The 18,802-nt window shown below is 43.2% G+C and overlaps 1 protein-coding gene across 6 annotated transcripts in view; it reads right to left on the minus strand.

Moving 5' to 3' along the window:
- Positions 1-969: 969 nt before the first annotated feature.
- LOC147630144 (uncharacterized) overlaps positions 970-18,802 on the minus strand; it is a 54,982-nt gene continuing 37,149 nt past the window's right edge. For 2 of the 6 annotated variants that reach the window (XM_086811770.1, XM_086811769.1), the window contains exons 2-6: positions 10,831-11,069; positions 10,329-10,496; positions 9,690-9,932; positions 2,136-2,292; positions 970-1,735 (exon numbers count right to left, since the gene is read on the minus strand). In XM_086811770.1, the coding sequence (XP_086667896.1) occupies positions 1,682-1,735; positions 2,136-2,292; positions 9,690-9,932; positions 10,329-10,496; positions 10,831-10,856 (648 nt within the window). In that variant the 5' untranslated portion in view covers positions 10,857-11,069 and the 3' untranslated portion in view covers positions 970-1,681. The other 4 variants (XM_086811766.1, XM_086811768.1, XM_086811765.1 and 1 more) reach the window with 4 other exon arrangements.

Genomic DNA, 18,802 nt, shown 5'->3' on the forward strand with positions numbered 1-18,802 from the left:
TCAGCATCATTGCCTTTGGGATTGTCCAAGGCGCAATAGATATGGCAGAGGATCCTCCACATCTTCACCATGGACCAAGCATCCATCTACACCACTACCTGGGGGCGGTTGCCTAGGCCTCTGAGTCAACACACCAACCCTTGCATATGAGGAGACAAAATAGGACCTCACCCTTCTCTCTCACTGCAGGATCACGCCACCCCTGTTTTCAACTACCCCTAAGGAGAGGAGTACGACAGGCACTTGTCAGACGTGGGAGAGCATGGCGCATTTGGCGTGCTTGCTACAGCGAGGCCATAGAGGGCATTAACACACCGCCTGCAAAGTCCATCCACAGCATATGGACGGACACTATTCACCCCCTCCATGTCCAATGGGAGAAGTTGCGAAGCGGCTCCGAGCGTATGCAGAAACACTCAGAGGCTTTTCTGCAGATCTAGAGTAGCGGTCCTTTCCCCAGGGTTAAAGACGATGAGGCCACTTGTCATTACAGGCCACCTGTTTGGTTGTCCCCCCCCCCCCCCCCCAAAAAAAAAAAATAAAAATAAAAATGTATGAGATAGCCTTCCTGCTAGTGAGGAAGAGCCTCTCTGTCCCTTTCTGTTTTACTTGTCTCCCGTGCTTGAGGCTGGGTCATGTACTTAGCTGTTTCGGCTGCATTCAAGCCCTTCACATAAATGCATGGGCTATGGGATTTGCAATAGAAGCGAAGATCATCCTCAAGGTTGTTCAGCTTGTGCTTGCAGTGTCAATATTTTCTTAGTGTCAATATTTGAAAGTGTTTGAAAATGAATCTTGGGCATTTGTAATGCAGGGTAATTGATGATATGTAAAAAAGAGTTAAGACCATGACTTGGTGTATCAATTAGGACCCTTCTTATATAAATGGAGAGGTTCAAGAGATTGAGAGAGACGGGCTGTGTGTGCATGCACTTGTGGTAGTATCCCAAAGAGCAACAAAAACCATACTGAACAAATCACTACTACAAGAATAGATTACGAATGAATGTTACACATGAAAGAATTGCCACATCGATGATGTAAGAACTCCCTCTAATGGACTGATATGTATGTATCCGTGTCTTTGTGCATGTACAAACACCGATGAACTTTGACAGCATCCTCCAAGATTGGGCATTCTTCCAGAGTACAGGCCTTCAGGAAGCATTATTACCACACCCCGAATGCAAATGCCTTTGACCCAACCATGTGGCAGCAAAGAATGCAACAGCTGCACTGCAGAAATCTATCCGACAATGGCAAATCGATAGATGACGGATCCACATTTGAGATTCAATAAATGATTCACACCACACCCCATACTGTGGACCAAATTTGGATGACTGTCAAGATTATAATCCACAGTTTTACAGCACACTGATTCTTCCACATTTTTAAGTGATCTTGTTGTCATCCGTCTAGTTTACACAGCAGCTTTGGGCAAAAAACTGTGAATGAGTGGCATCTTTTCCAAGCATCCTTGCATCATATAACTGCCAGCATTTGATGAGAGTGGCTGGTAAGGTATCCTTCAGTCTGTTCAGTATTGTTGAGCAGCATCAGGTTTCAAGGTAGTGAAAGACCCACGTGTTCACAACTAATCTTAGTATACATTACGTAAGTACTGAAGATCTTGCTGACTTACAAAATGGATAACTATGTACACAACTTTTTCTCTGGCCTAGCAAGCGTCCTTGAGATTTGCAGGAACTTCTTCACTTGCAGTAGGAGACGGCTGCAAAACACAAATCATGGACTTTGTAACTCACTCAGCTTTCAAGTAAATGACAAAAGCTGCTGCTTTGCCTCTTTACTGGCCAGATATGGAGAACACATTCAAAAGGGAAGATTTGATGAAAACGTTCAGAGGAAATCACCAAAACATGAATATCTGTGCCCCTGAGAGTGCATGCATGCCTGTGTGCACGTGTGTGCGCGTGTGCATGTGTCCGCATGCATGTGGGGGTGTGCATGTGCCTTACATCTGAGCATGCATGCATGTGTGTACGTGTGCACTAGTGTGTGTACGAGCCCAATTGTGCGCATATGATGCTACTTTTGGATGTATTGATACTTGTGCGCCACATTGAGAACTTGCTGAAAGACAACTTAAGAGAGTTTCCTGAGTGCATTACAAGTAAAGAAGTCTTTAGCTGACACGCGCAATAATCCACCTTTAATGCTTCCACTTGATCTTCGAGCTGCTTTATCCTATCTTGATACTGTAGCACTTCTTCCCGAACCTCCTTTAACCGAGTTTCCATCTTCCAAAAAGCACCTGGGGATTTTTCCCTAAAAAAGAGAACATCCAGCAAATGATAAAGAACATGGAAACTACTATGACAAGTTCCAACTCTTGAGACAATACTGTTTCTAATTGTATAAATTGAAGCATGAACCAAAAGACACCACTGCACTAAGGTTTAAGAATGCAGCAACTATTAAGTTCACCAGCCAAATTCTCTTGGACAAAAACACATGTAAGCTTATGAAAACATACAATGAACTAGAGAGTTTATTAAAAAATTCTTCAAGCTTGTTTGGTGTGATTCACTTTGAAGGCAAAAATTCTCGAAGACCCAATTGGAACAAATGTCTTCATCTGAGGTTCAAAATAGACTATCATAGAAAAGTTGAATGAGACATCCATGCACTATGGTAATCCAGATTCTCTGGCCACACATCAAGAAGGGCATAGAGCAGTTAAATGTGTCATAGACTCTCCTGCCTTGTCCTAACCTCCCCATGTATCACACATGGCCTAGCATGGATATCCAAAATATTGAAGCAAACTCTCCTTTCTTCAAGGTGTTAAGACTTCTCTCTTCATCACAAGTCCATTTCACACAACTCTAGCCCTACGACTCTGCCCTAGTGTTGGTGTTTGATATAGTAACTATCAAGATATTAAGGAAAGAACTGTTTCCACTTAATGCTTGGCTGTAACAAGCTTCACCTACAATCTTGATAATTAACTTAATTGAAACAACAATGATGCAGATGGAATGCATGCACAATCTGATTCACTATTGGTCAGAGTTTGACCAAGACTCCCGCCACACGTGTGGTAGAGCATAGATCAGTATGCCGAAGGCCTCTATGGGGCAAACTGGCATGGATCTCTGGGAGTCAAACCTTAGCCCCTAGTTCGAGGGTGGTTCAAAGCATAGAACCTAATACGGTCGGGAGGTAAGCTAGCCTCCACCCCTCTTAGGGTTTTGTACTAATCCCTGTGTTTCGTGTTTAGGAGATCCATGGGGTTGTAACACTTGGTATCAGAGCCGATAATAGCTGCTTTTTGGGGATTCTAGAAGGGGCACCTTTTATAAAAAAAATAGAAAAAGCAGTATGGGCGTTTTTTTGGATGTACACGGAACAGGGGCAAGTTTTTCGTCGCCGCTATTTTCAGATTTTCACATGTAAAGTGTGTTTGTTCCTCCTGCTTTTTTGTGATTTCCAAAATCAGTTATTATGACATACCAGCAGAAGGATCCCTTTTGAGAATAAGATAGGCACTTGGGTTCGGCAATTGTGGTCACGACGGGAGCACTTGTTTACTATGGCACCTTCTTTCACCTTTGGAGTACCAGTTGACTGCAGGGCAGTTGGTGTGAGCTTGAAGCCTCCAAAAGTTGCTTGGCATGATCTACCCTAAAAGGTGTTTTGAGGATTGGAATGCAGCAAGGAACACGCTTGCCTTGCTCTTGTTGGACGGGTATCTTGAGGCTTGTGGATGCTCCTGTGGACAGAGGTATCTTTGTCTGGGTAATTTGGAATCACCTGGGCTTCTTGTTTGCTTTGTATTCATTCACATGTACTTGCAGCAATCAAGTGCAGACTGGTGGTGAATCCCAGGCACCCATAATCTTGTATTCACAAGCAGACTCCTTTTGGAAATATAACCTAAAAGGGAGGGTCAGCCCATCTTCGGCCCCTAGTGTGGTGTACTATGCATATTCTATTTGTGGTTGTGTTGTGTCATGCTTTAGTGCTTTATACCTTGTTCAAGGTTAATCTGATTCCGAAACGTGTGCCCACCCGTTACATTTATACCTAGGGCGGCTCAAGATGGGACACATGGGGAATAAGTGACCTACAAGTGCTTATTGGCAAGGGTCACACTGTTAAAAGCTATAATCAACTATAAAAAGTGCCCTTTGTTGCTTTATTATTAGCCCAAGCCTATGTAAGTGAATCATTGGCTCATAAGTGCACTCTACTGCGACCATACTTTACACCCAAACCCCTGCCTCCCATACATTGGAGGCCACCATGTTGGAGTGGCTACAACCATCACTTGGGTCTTGATCTCCTGGTGGTAAGCTGTCGACACTATATCTATGTTGGTTCACACGTGAGTTTGATAAGGGGTTGTTTTATGAACATTATGCACTTTTTCAACTTTAAGAAGGTTTATTTCATAGCTCAAGACAGCTCAAAAAGCAAGTTGTGCAAACTAATAAAGTGCACTACTGGCTGAAGCAAGCAAGGGTTTGTCGTATGCTTCTCCTATCACCAGCCTGGACATTTTCCAGAATGAAAGAAGTCTCGTGGACTCCAGGATGTCTAAATATTTGGAAAGTACAAGCTTTGGGAATGGGGGATTATCCTAGAATACAAAGGACCACACTCCTAAAATTTAAGAGAGTTGCTATTTTTGGCCTGACTCCGATGGAAATTCTGTTCGCGTCATTACATCTAGAATTGAGCAGATACCAACAGTTGGCAAAGTGCCTATGACAAAATGTCTACCAATTGGGATATTTTTAGAGGTAAAGATTATGGAAGGACCCATCTCTTAGATTGGGACATGTGGCAAGAAAGTGAACCAAAGTGAGACAAGTGGCCTGACACTTGTTATAAAGTGGATCAAAGTGAGACAAGTGGCCTCACACTTGTCACTTCAGCTATTGTGTGGCTCTCCACTTGTCATTGTAGCCTTCTCTTGCCATTTTAGTTCATGGGAGGCCCAAATCTATAAATTGGAGTCCTCTCTCTTCATTAATAGAGGCTCTCTTGCTGCACACTAGCCTCTACCATACAAGCTACCCTAATGATGACTACTCTCTTTCTCTCTCTCTTGAAGGCTGCCCATGAAGAATACCGGCTGTTGGGGACTGTTTTGGAGGCTTCCATTGTGAAGAAATACTGAAGGCAAGGGTATTCAATCATTTATTATGATTTCTAGCATTGTACTTGTTGTACTAGCATTTGTAGCCACCGTACCTGTTGTACCAGCCACCGTACTTGCTGTACCAACCACTGTACTTGCTATACCAACCACTGTACCTGCTATACTAGTCACTGTACATGCTGTACCAGCATTTATACTTGCTGTACCTGCTGTACTAGCCACCGTACCGGCTGTACCAACCACTGTACCTACTGTACCAACCACTGTACCGGCTATACCAACCATTGTACCTGTTGTACCGGCTGAATGGAGAGTTGTACTTGTTGTACCAGCTCTATTGCATGAAGACCCGTGGTTTTTGGGAAAGAATCAGTACCCACATGAAGGTATATGGATTATATTATTGGCTCGGCATTTCTACAGCAGCCTATGTTCCGGCTTGGTTGCCTCATGTTGGGCTGTGTTATGGCATTTGTATATGGATAATCCAGCATCTCCCGTGGGGAGAGTAAGGCCCTCAAAGCTTGTACATGATATTATTCTCCTTGGGTAATAAAATACTCCAAGGGGGGGGTCGGCCCATTCCGGCCTCTATGCGGTGTCACTCGTGCAAGCTCCATTTTCAGCATTTGTGGATGTTTTGTCTAGCTTTATGTTTTATGCAAAGTGATGATGGATATGTGTTAAGGCTGTGGCCATGTTTAAATGTTTTAATATGCATTGATGGTATCAACAAGTGTGTCAAAGGCCCTAGTCCCTCAGGCACCGCCGCCACGAGTTACATTGGTATCAGAGCATAGGCTTTCTTGGAAGCAGAGGCTTCTTTCTATCAATAAGGAAGAGAAAAGATCTCAAGTGGGGACCACACTTACCATCATTGCTATTAAGCATGGCCAGCCACTTTCAGAGCCTATGAAGCAAGAGCATGAGCAATAGACAGCTTGGTCTAAGGATTTATGAATTCACAAAATTTATCTTGGAAGTATGGAGTTGGCTTTATGTGCACACGTTTAGCACTCTTTCCATATGGATATTGTGGATTATATTATCAAGCTTACAGGCAAGCTATATGGAGATATATCTTAGGATATCTTAAGGATATGGTGACGAGATATTTCTTCTAGCTTCATGACCAACATGGCAAAGAAAAGCTAAGTATACTTTGAGTTTGCAAAGTTAGTGCTTTTGCTATGAAGTGTTTTTGATGTTCACTAACCCTTGTATAGCTATGCAAGGAGAAAGGTGTTGTTGTTTGTCTTGAGATGGTTTCAAGGAAACATTGTTTATGGCTCTCTTTAATGGGATGAATTCTTTTCATGGCTCCCTTTATTGGGATGGATTATATCTATGGAGGATTTCTTTCTTGGACGAGATTTATATAGATATTGGGCTTCACAAGCAATTTCTATGGACGAATCTGTCCGAGTTTATAGAGAAGAAATCTTTGGATATCTCATGGATATGATGCTTTTATGAATAAAGTCTACCTCTACTCCAAGGTGTGTGGTTAGCACGGAGTATGTGGTAAGAGTTATGGTATACAAGGATTATGGTATCCAGGTCTTTGGATTCCTGGACTTCTTTTCTAGGGATTTGGATCCATCCTTAGGTTTATGGATTATTCTTTTTGGCTCCCTTTATTTGGGATGCATTGGACTTACGAAACTCATGGTTCACATACCCTGTGTAGTGTTCTCTTGTCCTATGTGCTCTCCTGAAGATTGTTTCTACCATGTGAGGGAGGAACAATAGAGAGCAGATGGAAGGGAACATGGGCACTTCAAAGGGTAGTGACAAGCACAACATACCCTGTGTAGTGTTCTCTTGTCCTACGTGCTCTCTTGAAGATTGTTTCTACCATGTGTGGGTGGAACAATAGAGAGCAGATGGAAGGGAACATGGGCACTTAAGAGGGTAGAGTGAGTTGGTGGCCGAAATGCCTATAAACTATGTGCAGGAGAAATGCTTATGGAACACCAGGCTATTTATGCCTGCGAGTGATTGTTTTATCTTGTTACTCGAGCCCACCTCTCATCCAAGGTGTGTGGTCAGAGTACCAACACGGAGTGCAAGTGGTAAAGTGGACATGATACCTGGTTGGCAAGGGACTTATGTGTACGCCAAGGGTCATGTGGATTGGCACATGTTTGTGTGCTTTGAGCTTGGATTATGATATCTGGACTTATGGGACTGTTTTGTCTTGCCCATTTATTTGGGACATAGATTTATTTATCTTTATGCCATATTAGAATCACTATCTCCCCATACAGAGGCCAAGAGGTTCATTGTTCATCTCACCATGCATGTGGATTCATGTTGGGATTGTAAGAGGGCAATTCAATGAACACTCCACCATACACATGGATTCGTGTTGCGATTGTGGAGTGAGTGTTTCATTGTTTCCCCACCATGCTTGTTGATCAGAGTTGGGATTGTATGGGAGAACATGGGAACTGTTGGGATTGGGAGAAAGGATTGCCAGAACTATGGAGAACCAGCTTTTCTGTCACCATGGTTTGTGCTCTTGAATGGCACCACTTTGTGTGCATAGCACATGTTTCTGTGTGAGGCACTAGTTTCATGTGCATGGTACTTATTTAAGTGTCTTAGCACCTGGTTGGTGATTTTCACTGGCATATAATTATCTCATTGATATTGGTGATTGAGACACAATTGGCTCTTGTGCCTGTGTCTAGCATATCTTCCATGGAATTCTCGCCCATTTATTTTGGGACATGATTTTGATATTGGTATTATGGAGACTTATTTAGTCTCACCCATTTCTTTGGGACATGGATTCTTCAGTTATATTGGATTTTTGAGACTGTCTTGTCTCGCCCACTTATGGGACATGATAAAATCTTGGATATATGGCTTCAAGCTTAAAGTTGCGGACAACTTTTAAGAAGTTGGGGAGGATGTCACCAGCCTGGACATTTTCCAGAATGAAAGAAGTCTGGTGGACTCCAGGATGTCTAAATATTTGGAAAGTACAAGCTTTGGGAATGGGGGATTATCCTAGAATACAAAGGACCACACTCCTAAAATTTAAGAGAGTTGCTATTTTTGGCCTGACTCCGATGGAAATTCTGTTCGCGTCATTACATCTAGAATTGAGCAGTTGGCAAAGTGTCTATGACAGAATGTCTACCAATCGGGATATTTTTAGAGGTAAAGATTATGGAAGAACCCATCTCTTAGATTGGGACATGTGGCAAGAAAGTGGACCAAAGTGAGACAAGTGGCCTGACACTTGTTATAAAGTGAGACAAGTGGACCAAAGTGAGACAAGTGGCCTGACACTTGTTATAAAGTGGATCAAAGTGAGACAAGTGGCCTCACACTTGTCACTTCAGCTATTGTGTGGCTCTCCACTTGTCATTGTAGCCTTCTCTTGCCATTTTAGCTCATGGGAGGCCCAAATCTATAAATTGGAGTCCTCTCTCTTCATTAATAGAGGCTCTCTTGCTGCACACTAGCCTCTACCACCGTTACAGGCTGCCCTAATGATGGCTACTCTCTTTCTCTCTCTCTTGAAGGCTGCCCATGAAGAATACCAGCTGTTGGGGACTGTTTTGGAGGCTTCCATCGTGAAGAAATACTGAAGGCAAGGGTATTCAATCATTTATTATGATTTCTAGCCATTGTACTTGTTGTACTAGCATTTGTACTTGCTGTACCTGCTGTACCAACCACCGTATCGACTGTATCAGCCACTGTACTTGCTGTACCAACCACTGTACCTACTGTACTAGTCACTGTACATGTTGTACTAGCATTTGTACTTGCTGTACCTATTGTACCAACCACTGTACCAACGTACCAGCCACTGTACCTACTGTACCAACCACTGTACCGCCTGAATGGAGAGTTGTACTTGCTGTACCAGCTCTATTGCATGAAGACCCGTGGTTTTTGGGGAAGAATCAGTACCCACATGGAGGTATATGGATTATATTATTGACTCGGCATTTCTACAGCCTATGTTCCGGCTTGGTTGCCTCGTGTTGGGCTGTGTTATGGCATTTGTATATGGATAATCCGGCATCTCCCGTGGGGAGAGTAAGGCCCTCAAAGCTTGTACATGATATTATTCTCCTTGGGTAATAAAATACTCCAAGGGGGGGGTCCGCCCATTCCAGCCTCTATGCGGTGTCACTCGTGCAAGCTCCATTTTCAGCATTTGTGGATGTTTTGTCCAGCTTTATGTTTTATGCAAAGTGATGATGGATATGTGTTAAGGCTGTGGCCATGTTTAAATGTTTTAATATGCATTGATGGTATCGACAAGTGTGTCAAAGGCCCTAGTCCCCCGGGCACCGCCGCCGCGAGTTACATCTCCCTTCATATGCAAATGACCTATAGGTAATTACAAGGAGAAGATCTCATGGACCCATAAGCCTCTCAAAAAAGTATTGGTAAAGGCAAATCTTGGGCTGATGCACTATTTCGCTCAGAATTGATGTTTAGCACCATGTTGCTGAAGTCAACATCTTAACCGTTAGCAAGAAAAAAGTAAACACGTTGCCAATTGAGAGATAAATGTCCACTATACCTTTCATGATCGCTGCGTAACCTTCTAAGGTCTGCATGAAACTTCTCCAGATATTTAGTTCGATTGAACAACACATTGTAGATAACACCACCATTTCTGGCCCAGAAATAGTAGAAAACTGCAATCGCCACCGCAGCAGACAAGAAACACCGACCTAGAGGTTTATAATATGCTTGTGTCTGAATTGTGACCAGACAAAGAAGGAACAAGAACAACGAAAGTATGCCCCCTCTTCGAATCAACCTGCAAAAGTACACAAATGCACTTCAATTCTAGATATCATTGACATGTGAGAGAGAAGATAGAATACTCAACTGGTGGGCCCTTCTCAGAGTGGCTATCACACTCCACTGCCCAAAAGGACATGTGAGTTCGAACCCTGACAAATATGTACGTATGGATATATGCATGCATGCACACATGCAGTGTGCGTATGTGCATACTTACATATTTGTGTGTATGTAGGTTTGTTATGTATATGTGCGTACTTACGTATTTGTGTGTACGTGTGTGTAGGTTTGTTATGTATATGTATGTATGTATGTGTGTGCATGCATGTATATATGTAAGATATGTATGTAACTCACTCACAAAAAAAGATAGAATACTAGATTGCATTGAAATGCTCTGCTTACCAACCTGTATTCATTAAATTGATCCATAGTAAATCTAAGTCTGAATGAAAAACTAACGAAGATAAGAAAGTAAACAAGCAGCAGAGCAATCAATCCATATGCCCATTTTCCTGCAACGAACTGGCAATCTCCTTTATCACTCCTTGCTGCCGCTGCTGGTTCTACTGTAAACCTGATACATTTTAATTGAAATGATACTTGAGATTTCAATCTTCAGTCCTATCCAACATCACTAACATGTCCAAATGAAAGCTTACTATAATCTCAGCCAGAATACAAACATTCACCCTTTAATAATAGCTGAGGTGCAAGAAACTAAACTCTCAAAAGTCTCTTACATTAATACGTTCGCTCATTTGAGGATACAAATCTTACTTGGTCCTTGCTCCCCACCCCCCTTTCTTCCCTTTTCCCATTGTCATACAATCTTCCGCAAACCATTTGACAATATCCCATGGATAAGCAGACTGAGAGAGTTAATTGAAGCATGAATTCATTAGGGCTACCAGAACGTTATATAAGCAGGTAACATGTCTGGTTTGGCATAGACGAGCTTGTCGAATTCCTTGAGTAGATCCTTCTGTGGTCACAATTTGGTACGAGCCCAGAGGCAGCTTGGTCTTCCCACCGAAGGCATTGCAACTTGTGGTCATAAAGCAGTCATAATACCAACTGGGGCCTCCACGGATGTGAACTCAGGACCTCCCCTCCCCAAGTCACAAGCCCTCACTGCTAGGCTATGCTCCTGTTGACAACAAAAGGACTTGAAAGTAAACCTTGGCAAAAGTAAGGCCAAGATTATAAAAAATTACGAGTTATAAGGGATAGCCAAAAGATACCTTTACATTTACTCCTCCATGGAACACGCCCCAACCTCACTTAGCTAGAGGAAATCATTATTATGGCTAGAGATACAATGCTTTTAGTCTCACTTTCAGAAAGTGCAATTCTCTTTAACTCACTTTTAGACAACCACCAATATATGAGACAGTTCTTTGGGCATAGAGCTCACACCTTTAGAAGGGAGTCATGTTTTTTTAATATGTGAGGGTAGGTAATAAAATTAGATGCCGGGAGGCATGAGCACTACCGTTGACCTATAGCCCAAGAGGCAATGGAATCATGTTACATGCATCAACCATCAGATGCATGTGTCATGGCTTCATGAGGACATGTATAGGGTAATCTAGGATGATTTTAAAATCTTGTCACATGCACACCATTCAGGTGTACGGTGACATGGCATCATTTTAGCATCATAAACATCATCAGGATTTATCAGGCATTTTATGGGCATTTAAATGAATGTTTTCAGCATGTACCACATGGTATGGGTTGGATTCAGCATTGTAGCATCACATTAGCCATCTAGACCAAAGCATTTGGGGCTTGTGGAGGCAGCCGACAGCATGTATACATCAGCCGACCAGCATTTTGTACCATTTTATGGCATTTATGGTATTTTATGGCAATCGTGGGCTTTTTACATCTGGCCGACTGCAGCAGAGCTGGCCGACCAGCACCAGTCCCCCATATAAATAGAGACACATCAGCGTTTTAGTCCATCAAGGGGCATCTGACATCAGCGTTTCAGCCCTTCATCGCATTCAGTCCAGCATCGCATACAGTTCAGCATCTACATCAGTAATCAGCATATTCAGCCATCTTCCCAACTCCTACATAGAGGGATACCAGCATACAAGTGGTGGAACTCAGCATTGGAGTCAGGACAGCCATCCTTCATCATTATTCAGCATGTTTCCCTCTCTTCCAGGGGTAGACATCATCTAGGACAGCATAGATCCATTTGGATCTCATTGTAACCGCATTCATCATCTAATATAGCTGCATTGCATTGCATTGCATTGACACTATCTGTCTTTCTTAAGCATCATTAAGTGCAGTTTAGTTAGACTAAGGTTGTGTTTACGACGGTGAAAGATCTCACATGTCACATTGGTATCAGATTCAGATTGTCCACACACACCGTATCCTAGCGTGGGGGCATCGCATCCTTGGATGGTTAGATTGTGTTCCGGCACGACCACCGACTTCAGCATCATGTCTACATGAGAGAGTACTCATCAGCCGGAAGACGTCTCCCCCGAAGGAGACCTTGTTCTTCCGCCTACAGCAGACACCATAGCTCTTCTTAGAGCTCAGAACCAGCTGCTCATGGAGCGTCTCCAACTCTTGGAGGCAGCAGCAGCACGTCCTTCTACACCTCCAGCAGCACCCGACTACATCTCCCTCTTCTTTCCAATGGAACAACAAAGGAGAGAGGACGAGGCCCGAAGGAAAAGAGAAAAAGCAAAAAGACGGGACTATGAGGAAGCCCAACGCGGGATCGACGAAGACCGGCGTCAGGCTGAACTCGCTGCTCGGGAACACCAACGTGAGCTTGATCGAGAACGTATGTAACTCGAGCACCAACGGGAAAAGGAGGCCATACACTTGAGGTATCAGCAGCTCTCCTCAGTCTCCCCAGTCATAGGTGTCACTAGCCAGCAGCCGTAGAGCCAGCGTTTCTGTCCAGCAGCAGCATACCTGCGTTTTCAGTTCAGCAGCATCCCTACAGGTCTGCGTTTCTGTCCACAGCAGTTCTCAGCCCTTAATCATCAGTTTACATCAGTATCCAGCCTTCTATGCATCATCCATACATGCAGCAGTCATCTGGTGAAGGTAACACAGCATTCATAAGCATTTACAGCATTCTAACATAGCGTAGAACAGTCCACCATCTTCTTTCCTCAGCCTCAGGTGTGCAACCCTCACATGTCACATTGGTATCAGAGCGTTACAGGGTAACCAGCCTTAGATCATGTTCATTCCATCAGTCATTCAATCAGACATCATGTTAATCGCTTCCGCACAATTAAACCCAGTTCTCAAAATCTTGCAGGCCACCCTTAGGGATTTTCCCTTAGGTATGCATTAGTAACCCATCCATCTGCATTCTTGCACAGCATATAGGGTTGCACATGGCTTGCATAGTAGTCATCTTAGCAGTCATCTTAGCAGTCCGTCTTGCATCTGCAAGGCATACATGTTTGCCCATGAACTCTCTGGGGAAGAATGACATCCATCATCAAAGGAGGACATAAGTTTTGGGCTTCAACTGGCAGCAGCAGGGGGTTTCTCTTCCACAAAAGACGGAAGTTTGCTCCAACATCGCCTCACGAGGTTCAGAGCTTCAGGAACGACGGAGATGGTAGGTGAAAGGTTTCCACAGGCAGGTCAGGGGTGGCTCAGGTATTTCCAGGTAGCTTTAGCAGCATTTGCCATTCAGTTCCCGCAGTACATAAAGTCTTGGCTCAAAGGATTTCACCCCTGCAGACGACCTCAGTCCCGACAGCAGAAGACAAAAGAGGCAGTGGTTCGGAGGAGAAGGATCCCCAGAGGAGTCGAAGGTTGCCAGGTATACCACCCAGCAACAGTTTAGCAGCGGGGAATGTCACGTGCACACCATTCAGGTGTACATTGACATGGCATCATTTTAGCATCATAAACATCATCAGGATTTATCAGGCATTTTATGGGCATTTAAATGAATGTTTTCAGCATGTACCACATGGTATGGGTTGGATTCAGCATTGTAGAATTACATTAGCCATCTAGACCAAAGCATTTGGGGCTTGTGGAGGCAGCCGACAGCATGTATACATCAGCTGACCAGCATTTTGTACCATTTTATGGCATTTATGGTATTTTATGGCAGTCGTGGGCTTTTTACATCTGAGTGTAGATTAGGGTTTGTACACGTAGACACCCGGAGGCATTGGTCTCTAAGTATGGACAAACACGGAACTGAACTGTGAAGAGACGCTTGCAGTTGAACACTGGTATGGACCTACAAAGTCATTTCAGCACAAAATGCTACTAGCAAATAAAACTAAGTGTTTGAGGGATATTTACCAACTGTTCACAGTCCAAAAACATGTCAACAGACAATTTCACCCACACAGTCTAATGGTTAGTAGTTACAAGCGTCCCGGACGCCACTAGACTAACATTTACATAGTCCAAGCAAGCATCACAATTCAACTTTCCTTGAAATTAATCACCGTTTCCAGTTTATGTGGAACATAAGACAAGTCCTCAACCTCACCAAGCTCCCAAGGGGTCACAATGCTATCCTCATCTCCCAGCACCTCTTTCAATCTACTAACATGAAAGACTGGACTTCCCCTCCTAAGACACTCCCAGTCTTGGAAATAAACATGGGAAACTCAAGCTACATCGGACAACTGACTCCATAATCTGGTTCACCTTGTCTGCCCTTTCCACTCCTAGCTCCCCCACAGGAACTAACTAAATCTGTAACCATTGTTCCTACAACTATCTCAGCGGAATTAAGATAGGCCAACTCAAACCAAAGTTGTGAGGAACACAACAATCACTCAATCCAACTCCCGAGAAATTGGATAATCTAACATCAAAGAGACAATTGTAATCAAATTACCTATCCTATCAAGAATGGGTAATTCCTCATACCAAGGGCTATTCAAAAAAATACCCTCCCTCTCCGAGAACCACAAAACTATCAAATATCTGAACACTCTCGTCATAAATGACCTTTGAAAGTATTCCCATCAAGACTGTGTCCAAATCAGAACACCCATGATATAACTCTTCTTATGTACCATATCCTCTACCAAATGCACAACTTTGGAATTGGTTGTACCGCACGTCAATTCTTTCTAGGGCTATTTGAACCTAGAACTACATCTTCTATTTAGCCCTTCGTGGTTGTATCTAGCCCTTTGTGGCTGTTTTTTCATTAACTAATAGAAGGATCTTTTTCCCAGAAAAAAAAAGAAAAGAAAAAAAGAACTACGTCTTCTAGTTCTAATTCTCTGGTTGGCACCCATATCGAACATAACCTATTCAGTATTATCATAGGCAGATCCTGACCAATCAAATGATCTCTCCTGGGGATGACCACCGACACTACTAGATGCAAGTCTTGTGGTAAGACTTACCGATGAGAATACAAAAAAATTATCGACAAGAACACTCATAAACGCAAGCGTTGTGATAAAACCTGCTAACGAGAACACTCATAGACACAAGTCTTATGGTAAAACTTGCCAAATGAGAACACTAAAACATATGGGAATCCCCAAGACATCAAGATCAAGACCTTTGGTTTGTGTTTTCACCACTCATTCGTGGTAATGGACTTCCTGAAAAGAGAGTCATACAATATGATCCTTGGGAGGCTTTATATGAGGGATGCAAGGCTAGTTCTTAATTAGGACACCGATCACATCTACAACCACAAGGATGACTAGACATTAAAATTGAATGAAAAAACATGGAAAACTCACCCAATGGGTCGAGGTCTTGGATAGAAGTTTCAGACAATAGATTGACCGCTTTAGTCAACAAGTTGATGAATAGTAAAAAGAGCCCGGAGTATGAATTTACTCTCAGAGCCTGATGACTCCGAGTGGACTGGATTTATATCTTGGCAAACTACTCTTCCACAAAAACTTGGAATAATATTTGTAAGATTGAAGATCACCTCCTTGTTCATGCAAAGTGTAGCCTCCCTCTTAGGAAGCTCACAGTGATTTCAAACCATAGATTGCTAGTGACTCATCTAGTGTCTTCCTCAATCAAATAATCAAATCCAACTAGCTCCTGACGGAGGAGAGGAAAACCATGAAGAAGCTTGGGAAGTATGTCTTCCCTATGGAGAAAAATCTTTATTATACCTTTCTAATAGTGATATCACACCACCCTTAGGTGTTTAAGATTTGGTTAATTTCATTGAAGGGGCAAAGGAATGACTTACAAGAAAGCCAATTGCCCATTGTCCACTTCAAGATATTAAAGCCTTTCCAAAAGCTCAAAAGTGATGACCCTATGCTGCCCATGGAAGTATTTGATAGATTACTTGAAGAGACTATGCAAATGTAGTGAAAGAAGGTTACAAAGTTAAAGTAGATACATATCTATACTATTATCTGTTAATACAACGCTACAAGAGAATTGATGTACATTATACTATTTGAAAATACACTTTGTGAGTGAGTGAGAATTTGCTTCTCTCTAACTAAAAAACCCCATCGAAGTCCACACAGGTCATTCTTATACATCTGTGCATGTCGGTTACATCTAAGATCCTAACAGATTGAACGTATAAGGTACTGGGCACATGGGCGGACGCCAAAACAAGTGGCATTATGGAGTCGGCCATGTGGACGGATTGGCAATACCGGAGTCTGTTAGGGGCTAGGTGGTGGTCCGATGACCTTCATGAGGTCCGAGGGCACTTCAAGAAACGGTGGATCCTATGAATCTCAATACTTGGCACACTCGATGGTTCTGCCTTCAATAGCTAGTTGTCCTTATCAAAGGAATGACTAATAAAGAGGTAGAGGTGGCATTACTTGTAAGCCCAGCGGGGCGTGCCGTGACAGACTCAACCATGTGTCCAAGAGATAAAGATATAAAGAGAGAGAGGGGAGAGAGAGAAGGGAATAGGGTTCTTGCACAGTACACCACACTAAGCGGGGAACAGGCCCCGCCCCCTTTTAGGAAACTATTCAGGAACAATCCACGGGCACGCTAGCCAAGATCAATACAATCAATGAATACAAAACAAACAAATATGTTGAAGTAGAATCCAAGTCGATATAGAGACACAAGATCTCTGATGCCGAGCACACCACGGGGATGGACCCACAAGAAACTCTCACCAGGCTAGTACCAGATCCAATATCCAAATCTAAATCCAACGAATCCAATGTCCAAGTTCCAAGACCAAATCCAAATCCAAATCCAAGTCTAGTTCCAAGTCCAAGTCCAGTTCCAAACTCAAGTCCAAGTCTAGTTCCAAATGGTTCTTTCAAAACTGGATGGCGGCTCTTTGTAGAAGCGGCCAAGTTAGCTGTAGATGGTAAAGCTCAGGCATTGCTAGCGGCACTGGTGCTGGTGGCGTAAGTGCTGCTAGCGTTGGTGACTGAGCTGGAAGAGGCAGCGTAGGCAGCAAAACTCAAGGACGGCAAGCGTAACAGAGGCGACGCCAGGTAACACAGGCATAGATTTGATGGCGTGGAGGGGCACTAGACCCTAGCGTAGCAAGTCTAGGCGGTGCAGTGCTCAAAGTAGTAGGCAGCGCGACGCTCACGGGCAGCAAGTGGCGCGACGTTGCTGGGCAGCTGAGGAAAACGCAACATTGGTGCTGTTGGGCAATGCAACCAATGGCAATGGGCAAAGCAAGGCGTCGACAGGCAGCGCATGGCGGATCAAGGCGCTGAAAAACGGCAACACGGTGGAGGAGCTGTCGGAGGGCCTGAAGAAGATGGTGGCGATGATACTCTCCTTGTTCTCCACACAATTGATCTATATCATTCAAAGAGGTCGACACATCTTTTATACTTGAAAGGGGTCCTTGCTTTTTGCTAAACATTGCTTTTGCTTTGCTTTTGTCTTTTGTCTTTTTATTATTTCAATAATAATCAAATACGGCCCAAAGTTCTTGATTTATACTTTTCTAGCTTCAGGGCCTTGCTTTTTGGCCCTGGAGCTGCTTTTTGGAAAAGCGGCTTTTAGATTTTTGATCTAGCTGAGTCTCCTCTTTCCAATGGTGCCCTCAGCTCTCATGGTCAACATAGTTTGACTTTTTGCTTTTTTGACCAAGACTCCCATGCCTTCTTCCACCTATCTAGTGTCTAGGCAAGGGTTCTATCATGTGAAATAGAGCTAGGAGGGCCAAATAGTTACATTACTACTATCTGCCTCTATTATTTGTTCCACATTTCTGATCATTTGTATAGTGTGGTCAACAATTTTGGTGGCTTTTTTTGCATATGATGCCATCTACGGTTCAACTTTCTTGAGCTTTTGGCGGAGGTCATTGTTTGTCTTTAAGCTCGAGGACTGTTTCCTCTAGCTCATTCTCCTTATAGAGGTGGTTTACTTCTCCCTTTTCTAGCTCCTCCACTTTTAGCTGTAAAAAATATTTTCTTTTAGGTGTTATCTCGACCTTTGCTTCCGTATCATTCATCACTGGTAACCCTGAAAGAATGGGTACTATGCAATGATACCCACAAAGAACTACTGCAAAAAACTGAAACACTATGTATGGATAACAAGCATAAAAAGAGAAAAGAAGATCACTGCTGAGTATCACATGAAAAGGTTGTACATGACGTGGAGCAGCACGAGGGAGGTCCCGTAGGTGTTGCCTATCATTGCAGAAGCTCAAACAAGATCTAAGAATGAGGCTAAGCCTAGCCACCTTTATATAGGTGGGAGAGGAGCTGGTCGGCCAGTAGAAAATCAACAAAGGATTGGCAAACAATGCATAAAAATGCTGAAATGATGCCTAAAAATAGGCAAAAAAATATGTAGTGCCTAGATGCATATGCAAGGCTTCCTATGGAGCCTGATACAAGCATGAATGTGCATGGGAAAGTCCATCTGGGGATGAAATAATTTCCAACAAACCCTAGTGCACGTCAAGGA

The sequence above is a fragment of the Cibotium barometz genome, chromosome 17, assembly GCF_041138505.1.
Source record: "Cibotium barometz isolate CiBa-2024 chromosome 17, ASM4113850v1, whole genome shotgun sequence".
Taxonomy (NCBI): Eukaryota; Viridiplantae; Streptophyta; class Polypodiopsida; order Cyatheales; family Cibotiaceae; genus Cibotium; species Cibotium barometz.